The sequence below is a fragment of the Schistocerca serialis genome, chromosome 10 (assembly GCF_023864345.2).
Source record: "Schistocerca serialis cubense isolate TAMUIC-IGC-003099 chromosome 10, iqSchSeri2.2, whole genome shotgun sequence".
Lineage (NCBI taxonomy): Eukaryota > Metazoa > Arthropoda > Insecta > Orthoptera > Acrididae > Schistocerca > Schistocerca serialis.
Genome location: NC_064647.1, coordinates 136,438,003 through 136,453,584, shown reverse-complemented (window position 1 = coordinate 136,453,584; position 15,582 = coordinate 136,438,003). Strand labels below are relative to the sequence as shown.

Sequence of the window (15,582 nt, the reverse complement as noted above, 5' to 3'; positions counted from 1 at the left end):
TGATCACAGCAACGTGCTGCATGCCTGTTACTGTTAACACTCGCAAAACATGCGATAGTTACAATCTTGCGAATAACGGTTGAAACCGGTTTACAAATTAAATTTCCGTTTTGCAACTGGTTGCTGATTATTTCGACATAAATAGCTACAGTTGCTTCAGAAGACGGATAAAACACTAACAAAATAAAAATTGAAAATATTTCTTTCGAATTGAAGGCAATGTTGTTTTATGCAGTGATTCAAATGCACCGAGAAATTCATCAGTAAACATGTATCGTGAACTACAGAACTGAAACGGTATCGTAAAGTACCAATCATATATGGTATATTAGTAGTGATTCTCCAGCAGAAAGAGTTTCCTACTCATTGGTCTGAAGATTACCACAGTAGCGGTCGAAACCGGTCACCGTAATAAATAAATCGTCATCAAGACAGTTTTTAATAGTAAATATTTGTAACACATTGATCACTGTCACACCCATAATGTATTCAAAAGTAAGAAACTTCCTGGCAGATTAAAACTGTGTGCCAAACCGAGACTCGAACTCGGGACCTTTGCCTTTCGCGGGCAAGTGCTCTACCATCTGAGCTGCCGAAGCACGACTCACGTCCGGTACTCACAGCTTTACTTCTGCCAGTACCTCGTCTCCTACCTTCCAAACTTTACAGAAGCTCTCCTGCGAACCTTGCAGAAGTAAAGCTGTGAGTACCGGACGTGAGTCGTGCTTCGGTAGCTCAGATGGTAGAGCACTTGCCCGCGAAAGGCAAAGGCCCGAGTTCGAGTCTCGGTCGGGCACACAGTTTTAATCTGCCAGGAAGTTTCATATCAGCGCACACTCCGCTGCAGAGTGAAAATCTCATTCTGGGTATTCAAAAATAATTAATTTATTGCCATGTCAGGTATTGGGAGATTACAAGAAGTTTAGAGGATTACGCACTAAAATTATAAAACTTAATTCCAAAATATGTTTTAACAAACAATGCCTAATGAATCATGTGATTCTTAATTAGTTTTAATACCAGATCAAATATAGCAAAATTTTTACGACAGAAGAGTAGCATTCTATGGATTAGATCTGAAATTAAAGATGTATATAAAGAAAAAGATGCATTATATCTTGAAATGTATAATTTACATTTAAAAATTAGCAATCAGTTGTCAACATTAATATTTTCACAGTTACTTAACTTTACAGATGACAGAATTAATGCAGTACGAGAAACTATTCTTAATAAGCATAATAACAACTTTGCAGCCCTTGTTAGTCACCAAAATGTGTGTCCACAAGATCTTTCACCAGATGTACATAACTTTTATCCAAGAGTAACCAATCTAACCAAAATTAGTTTTACTCCTGCTGAGACAACACTTTTAAACAAAATTAGTGATTCTCCAGCAGAAAGAGGTTCCTACTCATTGGTCTGAAAATGAGCACAGTAGTGGTCGAAACCAGTCCCCTTGATAAATAAATCCTGATCAAGACTGTTTTAATATATATATATATATATAATATATGGTATCGGTCTCTTCATATTGTTAATTTTCCAGGTATATTACATCGGAAAGTGTGACACTCTTGATGTGTTCCCCGTCGTTATTCCGTGCTGGTAGTGTGTGTTGACGGATGTTTACGCGCCTGGTATCGATCTCTTCGTATTGTTAATTTTCCAGGTATCTTACATCTGAAGGCGTGACACTGTTGATGTGTTCCCCGTCATTATTCCGTGCTGGTGGTGTGTGTTGACAGATGTGTACGAGTCTGGTATCGGTCTCTTCATATTGTTAATTTTTCAGGTACCTTCCATCAGAGAGCGTGACACTCTTGACGTGTTCCCCGTCGTCATCCCGTGCTGGAGCTGTGTTTCTGACAGAGGTGCGCGCGCCTGTTGCAGGGAGGGGTCGCCGGACAGCGAGGTGACCGTGGTGGGAGGGGAGCTGATGGCGCAGCAGTACCGCTACCAGCCAGTGGTGGCGCCGCCCCCGCCGCCCGGACAGCAGTTCGGCTACGGCTACGCCCCCCAGTACTACCCCAGCCCCCCCGCCTCCAGCCTGCAGTACCCGCACTACCACCAGGTCAGTACCTGCGCCTAGCTGCACTGCCCGGTGCACTGCAATGAAAAAAGAAAGAGTGGAGCATCCAGAAGAATTAAGTTGGGTCATGCTGAGGGAATTAGATTACGAAATGACACACTTAAAGTAGCAAAGGAGTTTTGCTATTTGGGGAGTAAAATAACTGATGATGGTCGAAGTAGAGAGGATATAAAATGTTGACTGGCAATGGCAAGGAAAGCATTTCTGAAGAAGAGAAATTTGCTAACATCGAGCATAGATGTATGCGTCAGGAAGTCGTTTCTGAAAGTATTTGTATAGAGTATGGAAGTGAAACATGGGCGATAAATAGTTTGGACAAGAAGAGAATAGAAGCTTTCGAAATGTGGTGCTACAGAAGAATGCTGAAGATTAGATGGGTAGATCACATAACTAATGAGGAAGTATTCAATAGAATTGGGGAGAAGAGGAGTTTGTGGCACAACTTGACTAGAAGAAGCGATCGGTTGGTAGGACATGTTCTGAGGCATCAAGGGATGACAAATTTAGCATTGGAGGGCAGCGTGGAGGGTAAAAATCGTAGAGGGAGATCAAGAGATGAATACACCAAGCAGATTCAGAAGGATGTAGGTTGCAGTAAGTACTGGGAGATGAAGAAGCTTGCACAGGACGGAGTAGCATGGAGAGCTGCATCAAACCAGTCTCAGGACTGAAGACCAAAACAACAACAATCTAGAAGACATGCTCGGATGTCGATGTCACTTCGTACTCTAATACACAGTCGGTGGGTATGTAATTTATTAGAGTTGCAATACTCTGTGTATCCCCCACGGCTTATCAAAATTGGTAACGGAATGGCAAGTTTCCGTTCGACACAGACCGTGCGAACCCAGTGGTGTAAGCCCGGTAACCACACCTGCAGCAGCTCCGTACCACGGATGTAGGACGGCCAGTGGTATCCACTAAGCCCTCTTGCACTCGGAGTCTCACCTTGATGCTTACTTTAGGGAGCATCATCTTAGTTGACCTTGCGCTACCTAGACTCTGTTCATTGCTGCACTGCTTGTAATGAGTCTTTGTTGGCTTCGAGTAATACAAGTTGAATGAATCTTTTATTTGTCGTGTTACCTTGTTTGGTAATCGGTTCTACTCCTGCCCAGGTTTCCTGTGGCGACAGTTGCCACACCATTCTGTGGTCCACCTCTCCTTACCGTTGTGTTCGAAGTGATGCGCAACACTCTCAGAGGCAGATAGAATGTCCACCACAGTGCAGTACTGTTGTTTCCGTTTCGTGTTGTTACCAGGCCCAACACTCTCAGAGGCAGATAGAATGGCCACCACAGTGCAGTACTGTTGTTTTCGTTTCGTGTTGTTACCAGGCGCGTTAGCGTGCGTAAGTGGCGAGAATAGTGTCAGATATTGGCTGGTCACTGTGAAGTACACGGACATTTCTTGTACTCCTATCAGAGAAAGGTACACTATTTGATCAAAAGTATACCGACACCCCCAAAAAACATCCGTTTTTCTTATTAGGTGTATGGTGCTGCCACCTGCTGCCAGGTACTCCGTATCACCGACCTCAGTAGTCACTAGGCATCGTGAGAGAGCAGAATGGGGCTCTCCACGGAACTCACGCACTTCGAGCGTGGTCAGGTGATTGGGTGTCACTTGTGGCATACGTCTGTACGCGAGATTTCCACACTCCTAAACATCCCTAGGTCCACTGCTTCCGATGTGATAGTGAAGTGGAAACGTGAAGGGGGACACGTACAACACAAAAGCCTACAGGCCGACCTCGTCTGTTGACTGAAAGAGACCGCCGCCAGTCAAAGAGCGTCGTAATGTGTAATAGGCAGACATCTATCCAGACCATCACACAGGAATTCCAAACTGCATCAGGATCCACTGCAAGTACTACGACAGTTAGGCGAGAGGTGAGAAGGCTTGGATTTCATGATCGAGCGGCTGCTCATAAGCCTCACATCACGCTGGTAAATGCCAAACGACGCCTCGCTTGCTATTAGAATTGTAAACATTGGACGATTGAACAGTGGAAAAACGTTGTGTGGAGTGACTGGTGACTGTACACAATGTGGCGATCCGACGGCAGGGTGTGGGTGTGGCGAATGCCTGGTGAACGTCATGTACCAGCGTGCGTAGTGCCAACAGCAAAATTCGGAGGTGGTGGTGTTACGGTGTGGTCTGTTTTCCATGGAGGGGACTTCCACCTCTTGTTGTTCAGCCAGGTGTCCGGATACTTTTGATCACGTAGTGTATCAGTAGCGGACAGAGTTTGAAAGGAAAGGGTCTCCATTTGGCCTGCTGGTCGAATCGTGAAGTATCCAAATTTGTGGGGCACTCTGATGTGACAGTGGGTGATGTTGGGCAGAGTGGGAACGTGAGAGCAGATCCACTGGTCGTCAAGGTTACGGTCGCCCGCAGGAGAAGACGCCGTGATATTGTGGAACTTGCTATCCGACAACAAGCAATGGACCGCCTGTGACATTCTGTGTCGGAAACTGGCAGCAGGCGGAGTACGGAATTGACGTCCCATGCAGAACACAAGCTGCTAAATTTGGAGTGGAGCTGCAACCGGAAAGCATGAACTGAAAGTTCGTAAGACAGATGTCAATAACTAGAGGCCTATAACGTTGACATCAATCTGTTTTGTAATTAGCGCTCACATTATGACGGTTTTGGAGAGCTAACATCTCTTTTATAAAGATATCTAACACCGTCCCGCACTACCGGTTCAGGGGGGGGGGGGGGGGACGAGCTTATCGAGTAACTGCCTAGATTCGCGATCGGATACAAGACTGACTTACAAATAGAACTCAACACGTCGCCCTTAACGGAACAAAATCGACAGACGTGAAGATAATTTCCGGAGTACACCCAGGACATGTGATAGGGCCGTAACTGTTTGCGATATACAAGGTGACAATTATGGAACAATATGAAATAAAATCGTTATAACTTCTGAACGTTTTGCGTTAGGACGTTCAAACTGTACGGTTGGCCGCGGATCATGATGGAAACTAGTATGCGCCATGTCGTTGTCGACCATTTGCTCTTAAAAATGTCACGGTACGAGGTGCATTCAAGTTCTAAGGCCTCCGATTTTTTGCTCCGGACTGGAAAGAGAGAGAAACATGCACATTGTTTTAAAATGAGGCGTTCGTGGATGCGACAGTTTAATAAAGGCAGAACATCGTGTGACAACAAACCGAAACAACCTCGGGCTCGCACGAGCCGGTCTGACGACACGATCGAGAAAGTGGAGAGAATTGTTTTGGGGGATCGCCGAATGACTGTTGAACAGATCGCCTCCAGAGTTGGCATTTCTGTGGGTTCTGTGCACACAATCGTGCATGACGACCTGAAAATGCGAAAAGTGTCATCCAGGTGGGTGCCACGAATGCTGACGGACGACCACACGGCTGCCCGTGTGGCATGTTGCCGAGCAATGTTGACGCGCAACGACAGCACGAATGGGACTTTCTTTTCGTCGGTTGTGACAATGGATGAGACGTGGATGCCATTTTTCAATCCAGAAACAAAGCGCCAGTCAGCTCAATGAAAGCACACAGATTCACCGCCACCAAAAAAATTTCGGGTAACCGCCAGTGCTGAAAAAGTGATGGTGTCCATGTTCTGGGACAGCGAGGGCGTAATCCTTACCCATTGCGTTCCAAAGGGCACTACGGTAACAGGTGCAACGTACGAAAATGTTTTGAAGAACAAATTCCTTCCTGCACTGCAACAAAAACGTCCGGGAAGGGCTGCGCGTGTGCTGTTTGACCAAGACAACGCACCCGCACATCGAGCTAACGTTACGCAACAGTTTTTTCGTGATAACAACTTTGAAGTGATTCCTCATGCTCCCTACTCACCTGACCTGGCTCCTAGTGACTTTTGGCTTTTTCCAACACTCTCCGTGGCCGCACATTCACCAGCCGTGCTGCTATTGCCTCGGCGATTTTCCAGTGGTCAAAACAGACTCCTAAAGAAGCCTTCGCCGCTGCCATGGAATCATGGCGTCAGCGTTGTGAAAAATGTGTACTTCTGCAGGGCGATTACGTCGAGAAGTAACGCCAGCTTCATCGATTTCGGGTGAGTAGTTAATTAGAAAAAAAAATTGGAGGCCTTAGAACTTGAATGCACCTCGTACAGCGTTCCTGAGCGTATAGGGCTTTTGAAGGCCTACTACGCGAACAATAACAGCCCAACTGCAGCTCGGAGGAAGTTTGGGACCGAGTTCCAGCCAAAGACAACCGGTCAGTGTGCTGACAGTCAAGAATTTGGTTCGCAAGTCTAACAGAACGGGTAGTGCTCGGGATGACAGCGTTGGCAATGTCGGTCGTCCAAAAAGGGTGAAAACGCCTGAAAACATCGAGAAGACACGCGCTGTGTCTCAAACCAGCCCTAGGAAATCGATCAGACAAAGCTGGGAGATACTGCGACAAATTGTTGTTGAAGACCTGCATCTCTTCCCATACAAAACTCAGACCCAACAGCCATTCAGCCTCAGGGCCAGGGAACAGCGGTTGTGTTTTGCCAATACTATTGTTCACAGAATTGACGAAAAGGACTTAAATGCGAATCTGGTTTGGTTTAGCGACGAAGTCCTCTTTCATTTGGATGGGTTCGTCAGTAAACCAAATTGGCACATTTCGGTGACTGAAAATGAGCATTTCGCAACGAGAAGTGTCTTCACCTTCAACGGGCGACCGTTTGGTGTGGAGTGTCCAGTCACTGAATACTCGGTGCGATAGTCATTGATGGCATGGTGACTATCGAACGGTACCTGTAGGTTTTGGGAGATGATTTCATTCCTATTATCCAAAGTGATTCTGATTTCGACAAGATAGTTCATTCAAGACGGAGCTCGATCCCATCGAAGCAGAATAGTGTTTGATGTCCTGGAGGAGCGCCTTGGGGACCGCAGTCTGACTCTCGGGCACCCAGAGGCCACTGGGATGGGCCTCGATTGGACGCCATATTCTCCGACTCTGAACACATACGACTCCTTTTTCTGGGGCTATAACAAAGACAAGGTGTACAGCAATAACGCAAAAACCAATGCTGAACTGGAAACAGCCATTCAGGAGGTCATGGACAGCATCGATGTTCCGACACTTCAGAGTGTCATGCAGAATTTCGCAATTCGTCTGCGTCACATCATCGCCAATGATGGCAGGCGTATCGAACATCTCATAACCTAAATCCGAATATCTGTAGTGACGTTTACATGTTGGATAAAGTATGTGCACGCCTTAGTTTGTGACTAATTTACATTTTTTTTAAATCGTTCAATACTTGTTACCCAGTACCTGTAAATGATGCAGTTCCAAGCGCCGGAAGCTCTAGAACACTGTTCGCAGGTGGTCCAGTTGTCTATAAGAAAGTAGTAATGTCAGAACTTAGTATCGATTTGCATAATGACATACAGTCGGTTCATGAATGGTGCAGGCTCTGGCTGTTGACCCTGATCGTGAATAAATGTGACATTTTGCGCGTACATAGGAAAAGAAATCGACTGTTGAGCTACTACACAGTTGATAGCATATTGCTAGCAACATCATCTATCGTAAAATGTGTAGGAGTAATTCTCCAGAGCGACCTTATGCGCAATGACAACATAAAGTAAATAGTAGGAATAGCAGATACCAGACTGAAATTCATAGGAATGTCAGTAATGTAGGAAATGTAACTCGCCCACGAAGGAAGTGGCTGGCAAGGCACTTCTCCGACCGGTTCACGAGTGGTGTTCATTAATCTGGGATCCCTACCAGTAGGACTGTTCGAAGAGATAGAAAAGATCCAACGAAGATCGATGCGTTTCGTCGGTGGATCGTTTGGTTTGCGCGAGAGCTTCACAGGTATGTCCAAGAAACTGCAGTAGCAGAAGCTACAAGAGAGGCGTTATGCATCACGGAGAGATTTACTGTTCAGATTTCGAGATAGCACTTTCCAGGAAGGTTAGAACAACACATTACTTCATCTACATCTGCGTCAGTACTCCCCAGATCACACTTAAGTCCCTAGAGGATTCATCGAACCACCTTCACAATAATTCACTATTATTCCACTCTCAAATAGCGCGCGGAAAATGGGAACACTTTTATCTTTCCGTGCGAGCTCTGATTTTCCTTATTTTATTATGATGATCGGTAGGCCGGCCGGTGTGGCCGTGCGGTTAAAGGCGCTTCAATCTGAAACCGCGTGACCGCTACGGTCGCAGGTTGGAATCCTGCCTCGGGCATGGATGTGTGTGATGTCCTTAGGTTAGTTAGGTTTAATTAGTTCTAAGTTCTAGGCGACTGATGACCTCAGAAGTTGAGTCGCATAGTGCTCAGAGCCATTTGAACCATGATGATCGGTAGGTCGGCGTCAGCAAAATAATTTCGGAATCGGAGGAGAAATTTGGTGATACAAATTCCGTCAGAAGATTCCGCCGCAACGAGAAATGCCATTGTTTTAATTATGTCCACCCCAAATCATGTATCATTTCAGCGACACCCTCTCCCCTAGTTCTCGATAGTACAAAACGTGCTGCCCTTCTTTGAACTTTCTCGGTGTACTCCGTCAGTCCTATCTGGTAAGAATCCCACACCTTCTAAAAGAGGACGGACAAGCGTAGTGTAGGCAGTCTGTTTAATAGACATGTTGCATGTTCTAAGTGTTCTAAAACGCAGTCTTTGGTTCGCCTTCATTTTCTGTGTGGTCTTTCCAATTTAGGTTGTTTGTAATTGTAATTCCTAGGCATTTAGTTGAATCTACGGTCCTGCTGACATCCAGGGCCCACGGGTTCATGAGGTTGTCTCCACACTCATACACGTCCATCCGCTCAATAGAATTTGAAACGAGACTCGTCCGATCACGCAACATGTTTGCAGTCTTCAACAGTCCAATGTCGGTGTTGACGGACCTAGGAGAGGCGTAAAGCTTTGTGTCGTGCAGTCTTCAAGGGTACACGAGTGGCCTTCGGCTCCGAAAGCTCATATCGATGATATTTCGTTGATGGTTCGCACGCTGACACTTGTTGATGACCCAGAATTGAAATCTGCAACAATTTGTGATTTGGCCACAGTCTTCTTTGCGAATTCGTGGATTCTAACTTCAGAGGAGATATTAGGATATCTCAGGAACAGTTGCAACCATTTTTTAACTGAGAGTCCTCGTTGAGACTTAAGAGAATGCTTAATATTATTTCTTATGGCCAGCTGAAAATCTATATGTTTAACATCATCAACACCTAAACCATAATACTTTCTCTCCATTGTTGTATAGTACTCGAGGAGATGAACCTCTATCTTGGGAGGTAAAATAGTTTTATGGTGTAGTGCAACACTCAAAAGATATGCATATTCAGCGTTTTGCGACTTCAGTCACCAAATACTCGTACGTCCTCAGCGTTGTTCTCGATATCCCAAATTCACGTACCGCTTGTTTAACAGGTACATTGCCCTCCTGCACAGCATCAATTGTACTAAACTTCGCATTTTCATCCCAATTTCGTCTTTTTGCCAACTAAAAATACGGAGATATGCTAAGATGTTATCCCAAATACGGTTCCTGGGTCTTAACTAGATCCAGCATGGCGGCCATATTACGGAATGGCCTGCATTGCAGATGGGGCTTGATTGCCAAAGGTACAGTTGATGTAAAACATTGTCAAGGAAATCCAGCATAAAACAAAGAATGCTAAAAGCTTTCTGTGGTTAAAAATTGATTTTCTAATTAAAAATTGGTTTTCTAATATTTAGTCTATATTTCACAGTTAAACACCTTGTATAAATAAAACATAACAAACACTAAAGTTAGCTCCGAAAAGGAAACAAAAGATTCACGACTGTCACAGAGAGAGCTTCTCGTGTTGCTCAGTCTGCTTGGCTCAGCAGCGCCCCCTCAAGAAGTCAACGCTAATGCCGCATGAGTGCGCCACTTGCTGGAGGGTTTGGAAAGGGTGGCCCTATTAGAATAACGGGCCATATTTGGCTCCTTTATACTGTAAATAGCAGAAGAAAAGGTCGTGCTGTTTTGTCTGGGGACAAGTAAGGGGGTAAGGGCGAAGTCTAAGTTTGTCTGCACGTCTCCCCACTGTCTCTACCCAGCTACGTCACAGCGATCTCCTACAGGCTGTTTCACAAGGTTGTACCGACCCTTCCTCAGCGTGTATTTTAAAGCAGTGGCGACGTAATGTGCAGACACGCTCGGGAGTGTTAAATTTGCAGGAAATACGCAGTAACACCCTATGGAATTCAGAAATGTAGGAAGGCACACGAATAGAATCCGCGCGAATCGTCACACACTGTGTTGCACTGCCAAGCGGGAAATAGACTCTTGGTCACACTGTACGCCGTTGTAGCATTCTTCCGGGAAAGTGCACTTCTCCACCATGAGTGCTGCTGGCTCTTCAGTTTAGAGTTGTTGTTGTTGTTGTTGTTGTTGTTGTCGTCGTGGTCGTCTTCAGTCGAAAGACTGGTTTGATGCAGCTCTGTCCTGTGCAAGCTTTTTCCTTTCCAAATAACTACTGCAACCTACATCCTTGTTGTCTGCTTACTGTGTTAATCTCTTGCTCTCCGTCTACGATTTTCACAGTCCACTCTTCGCTCCAGAACTACATAGCTGATCCCGTGATGTCTCAGAATGAGACCTATCAACAAATTCCTTCTTTTGGTCGATGTCTGCCACAAATTTCCTGTCTCTCCAGTTCTGTTAAGTGCCTCTTCACTAGATGCGCGGTCTATCCATTTATTCGTCACCATTCTTCTGTAGCTCCACATTTCACAAGCTTGTATTCTCTTCTTGACTAAAGCGTTTACCGTCGGTGTTTCACTTCCATACATGGCTACGTTCCAGACAAATGTCTTCAAAAAAGATTTCGTAACATTAAATCTATATTCGATGTTAACAAATTTCCATTCTTCAGAAACGCTTTTCTTGCCATCGGCAGTGCACAATTTACATCCTTTCTACTTCGACCATCGTCAGTTATTTTGCTGCTCAAATAGCAAAATCTGCCGACTACTTTCAAGTGTCTCGTTCCCTAATCTAATTTCCTCAGCATCAACCGATTTATTTGGACTACATTCCATTATCATCGTCTTTATTTGTTGATGTTCATCTTGTGTACTCCTTTCAAGACATTGTCCAAGTCCTTTGCTGTCTCCGATAGAGTTCGGTGTCATCTACAAACCGCAAAGTATTTTTTTCTTTTCCTTAAACTTTAATCCCTATTCCAAATACTTCTTTTGTTTTCTTTCCTACTTGCTCAATGTGCCGATTGAATAACAGCGGCGATAGGCTTCAACCCTGTCTCACTCCCTTCTCAACCATTTCTTCTTTCGTACACCTCGACTCTTACAACTGCCGCCTGGTTTCTGTATAAATTATAAATAGCCTTTCGCTTCCCGTATTTTACCCTTGCTACCACCAGAATTTCAAAAGGAGAATTCCAGTCGACATTGTCAAAAGCTTTCTCTAAAACAACAAATGCTATAAATGTAGGTTTACCTTTCCTTAATCTATCTTCTATGAGAAGTCGCAGATTCAGTATTGCCTCGCATGTTCATACATTTCTCCGGAATCCAAATTGATCTTCCCCGATCTCGGTGTCTACCAGTTTCCCCACACTTCTGCAAAGAATTCGTGGTAGTATTTTGCAACCATGACTTATTAAACTGATACCACCTGCTTTCTTTGGAAATGTAATTACTATATTCGTCTTGAAGTATGTGGTGATTTCGCCTGTCTCATACATCTTGCTCACCAGATAGAAGAGTTTTGTCCTGGCTAGCTCTCCCAACTCTATTAGTAGTTCTAACGGAATGTCTACTCCCAAGGCCTTGTTTCGACGTCGGACTTTCAGTGTTCAGTCGAATTCCTCACGCAGTATCGTATCTCCTATCCTATCTTCATCCACGTAACATTAATCTCAATTGCATCTCCCTTGTACAGACCGTCTATATACTCCTCCCACCTTTCAACTTTCCCTCTTTTGCTTAGGACTGGTTTTCCATCTGAGCTCTTGATACTTATAGCGCTGATTCTCTTCACTGTAGTGAAATATGCTTCGAAATCCTTATATTTGTTCTCTAGCCACTCCTGCTTAACCATATTGCACTTCCTATCATTTCCGTCAGTATCTTTCTAAACGTTTCTGATCCCTTTCGCCTGCTTCATTTGCCGCATTTTTAACTTATCCACTTCCGCCACTTAAAATTAATATCTCCTGTACTATCTAGTGATTTCTACTAGGCCTTGCCTTTTTAACTACATTATCCTCTGTTCTCATCTCTTAAAGCTACGCATCCTTCTTCTACTGTACGTCTTTCCCCTGTTCGTTCCCTAATGCTCCTCCTTAAACTCACTAGAGCCTCTGGTTCTTTCAATTTATCCAGGTCCCATCTCCTTAAATTTCCACCTTTTTGCAATTTCTTCAGTTTTATTCTACAGTTCATAAGCAGTAAATTGTGGTCAGAGCCACATCTGTCCCTGGAAATGTCTTACAATTTAAAACTTGTTTCTGAAATCTCTGTCTTACTATTATACGCCGGCCGGAGTGGCCGTGCGGTTCTAAGCGCTTCAGTCTGTAACCGCGCGACCGCTACGGTCGCAGGTTCGAATCCTGCCTCGGGCATGGATGTGTGTGATGTCCTTAGGTTAGTTCGGTTTAAGTAGTTCTAATTTCTAGGGGACTGATGAACTCAGATGTTAAGTCCCATAGTGCTCAGAGCCATTTGATTTTTTACCATTATACACTAAAGAGCCAAAGACGTTGGTACACCTGCCCAGTATCGTGTAGGGCCCCCGTGAGCACGCAGAAGTGCCGCAACACGACGTCGCATGTACTCGACTGATGTCGGAGGTAATGCTGGAGGGAATTGACACCATGTCCGCAGCTCGTGGTCGTGCGGTAGCGTTCTCGCTTCCCGCGCCCGGGTTCGATTCCCGGCGGGGTCAAGGATTTTCTTTGCCTCGTGATGACTGTGTGTTGTGTGATGTCCTTAGGTTAGTTAGGTTTAAGTAGTTCTAAGTTCTGGGGGACTGATGACCATAAATGTTAAGTCCCATAGTGCTCAGAGCCATTTGAATTGACACCATGAACCCTGCCACTATGATTCCTGCAGGGCTGTCCACAAATCCCCAAGAGTACGAGGGGGGGGGGGGGGGGGAGATAAGAGAAAGAAAGATCTCTTCTGAACAGCAGATATGCTCAATAATGTTCACATCTGGGGAGTTTGGTGGCCAGCGGAAGTGTTCCGGGAGCCACTCTGTAACTATTCTGGAAGTGTTGGGTGTTGCACTGTCCTGCTAGAATTTCCAGAGTCCGCCGGAATGCACAATGGACATGAATGCATGCAGGTGATCAGGTAGGATGCTTACGTGCGTGTCACCTGTCACAGTCGTATCTAGACGTATCAGGGATCCCATATCACTCAAACTGCATACGCCCCACACCATTACAGAGCCTCCACCATCTTGCACAATCCCTGCTGACATGCAGGGTCCATGGATTCATGAGGTTGTCTCCATACCCGTACACGTCCATGCGCTCGATACGATTTGAAACGAGACTCGTCAGACCAGACAACATGTTCTCAGTCATCAACAGGCCAATGTCGGTGCTGACGGGCCCAGGGGAGGCGTAAAGCTCTGTGTCGTGCAGTCATCGAGGGCCTTCTTCTCCGAAAGCCCTCATCAGTGGTGTTTCGTTGAATGGTTTGGACGCTGACACTTGTTGATCGCCCATCATTGAAATCTGCAGCAATTAGCGGAAGGGTTGCACTTCTGTCACTTTGAACGATTCTCTTCAGTCTTCGTTGGTTCCGTTCTCGCAGGATCTTTTTCCTGAGATTTGATGTTTTATCGGATTCCTGATATTCATGGTACACTCGTGAAATGGTCGTACGTGAAATTCCGCACTTCATCGCTACCACGGAGGTCCTGTGTCTCATCGCTCGTGCGCCGACTGTAACACCACGTTCAAACTCATTTAAATCTTGATAACCTGACAACTGTGTATAATCTGTCTGAAACCTGTCGGTGTCTCCAGGTTTCTTCCACGCACACAGCCTTGTTTCATGGTTGTTGAACCAAATGATAGGTGTGATTAAATTAAGCTCTGTGCAAAATTCTATCAAGCGCTTCCTCTTTCATTCCTTTGGCCCATTCCATATTCACCTACTATTTTTCCTTTATTTCATTTCCCTGCTATCCAATTCTAGTCCCCTATCACAATTAAATTTTCGTTTCCTTTAATTATCTGAAGAATCTCTTTTTACCTCATCATACATTTCTTCGTCATCTGCGGGGCTACTTGGCATATAAACTTGTACTAATTTGCTAGTTGTGGGCTTCGTGTCCATCTTGGCTACGATAATGCTTTCACTGTGCTGTTAATAGTAGCTTACCTCTATTCTCATTTTCTTATTCATTATTAAAGCCACTTCTACTTTACCGCTACGTGACTTTGTATTTATAACCCTGTATTCACCTGAGCAGCAGTGCTGTTCCTCCTGTCACCAAACTTCACCAATTGCCACTATATCTAACTTCAACCTATCCATTTCCCTTTTTAAATTTTCTAACCTACCTGTCCGATTAAGGTATCTAACATTTCTCGCCCCACTCCGTAGAACGCGTTTTGTTACTCCTGATGTCGACATTCTCGTGTGTAGTCCCGGCCCGGGGATCCAAATGGGGGGGGACTGTTTTGCCTCCGCAGTGTTTTACGCAAGAGGATGCAGTCATCATTTAACCATACAGTAGAGCTGCATGCCCTCGGGAAAAATTACGGCTGTAGTTTCTCCTTGCTTTCGGTAGTTCGGAATCTTTCACATGGAGAGACATACCATGTACTGCGTGTGGAATATGGGATGCAAATAAACACAGCAAAAACAAAGAGTATGGTCATCAGTACAAGACGCAGACTGTCCAATATTAAAATAGGACAATCTACCATTAGCCAAGTAAGTGAATTTAAATATCTCGGTAGCACAATAACTGAAGACTTGAGATGTCACCAGGAGGTGAAAACTCGAATTGCCATAGCGAAGGAGGCATTCAACAGAAAGAGGAGACTCTTATGTGGCAAATTTGATAAAAGACTAAGCAAAAGGCTTGGCAAATGTTTTGTCTGGAGTGTGGCACTATATGGGGCAGAAACATGGATGCTGAGACGAGAGGATGATACAAGGCTAGAAGCATTTGAGATATGGATGTGGAGGAGAATGGAGAGAATAAGCTGGATGAAAAGAGTGAGTAATGAAACAGTATTGGAAAGGGTTGGTGAGAGAAGATGTCTGCTGAAGGTTGTAAGAGAAAGGAAAAAGAGCTGGTTGGGACATTCATTGAAAAGGGAGTGCTTGCTAGTAGATGCTTTGGAAGGATTGTTTTGTGGGAGAAGACTGAGAGGAAGAAGGAGATACAAGATGATAGACGACGTAAAGGGAAGAGGATGGCAGAAGACCGGACAGCCTGGAGAACTACCATATGGAAACCTGCCTTTAGGCAGAACAGTGATG

The 15,582-nt window shown here is 44.9% G+C and overlaps 1 protein-coding gene across 1 annotated transcript in view; it reads left to right on the top strand.

Moving 5' to 3' along the window:
• LOC126424613 (basic proline-rich protein-like) overlaps positions 1–15,582 on the top strand; it is a 147,872-nt gene that overhangs the window by 46,679 nt on the left and 85,611 nt on the right. The window contains exon 2 of the mRNA XM_050087351.1: positions 1,894–2,074. Within this exon, the coding sequence (XP_049943308.1) occupies positions 1,940–2,074 (135 nt within the window). The 5' untranslated portion in view covers positions 1,894–1,939. The remainder of the gene's footprint in view (positions 1–1,893; positions 2,075–15,582) is intronic.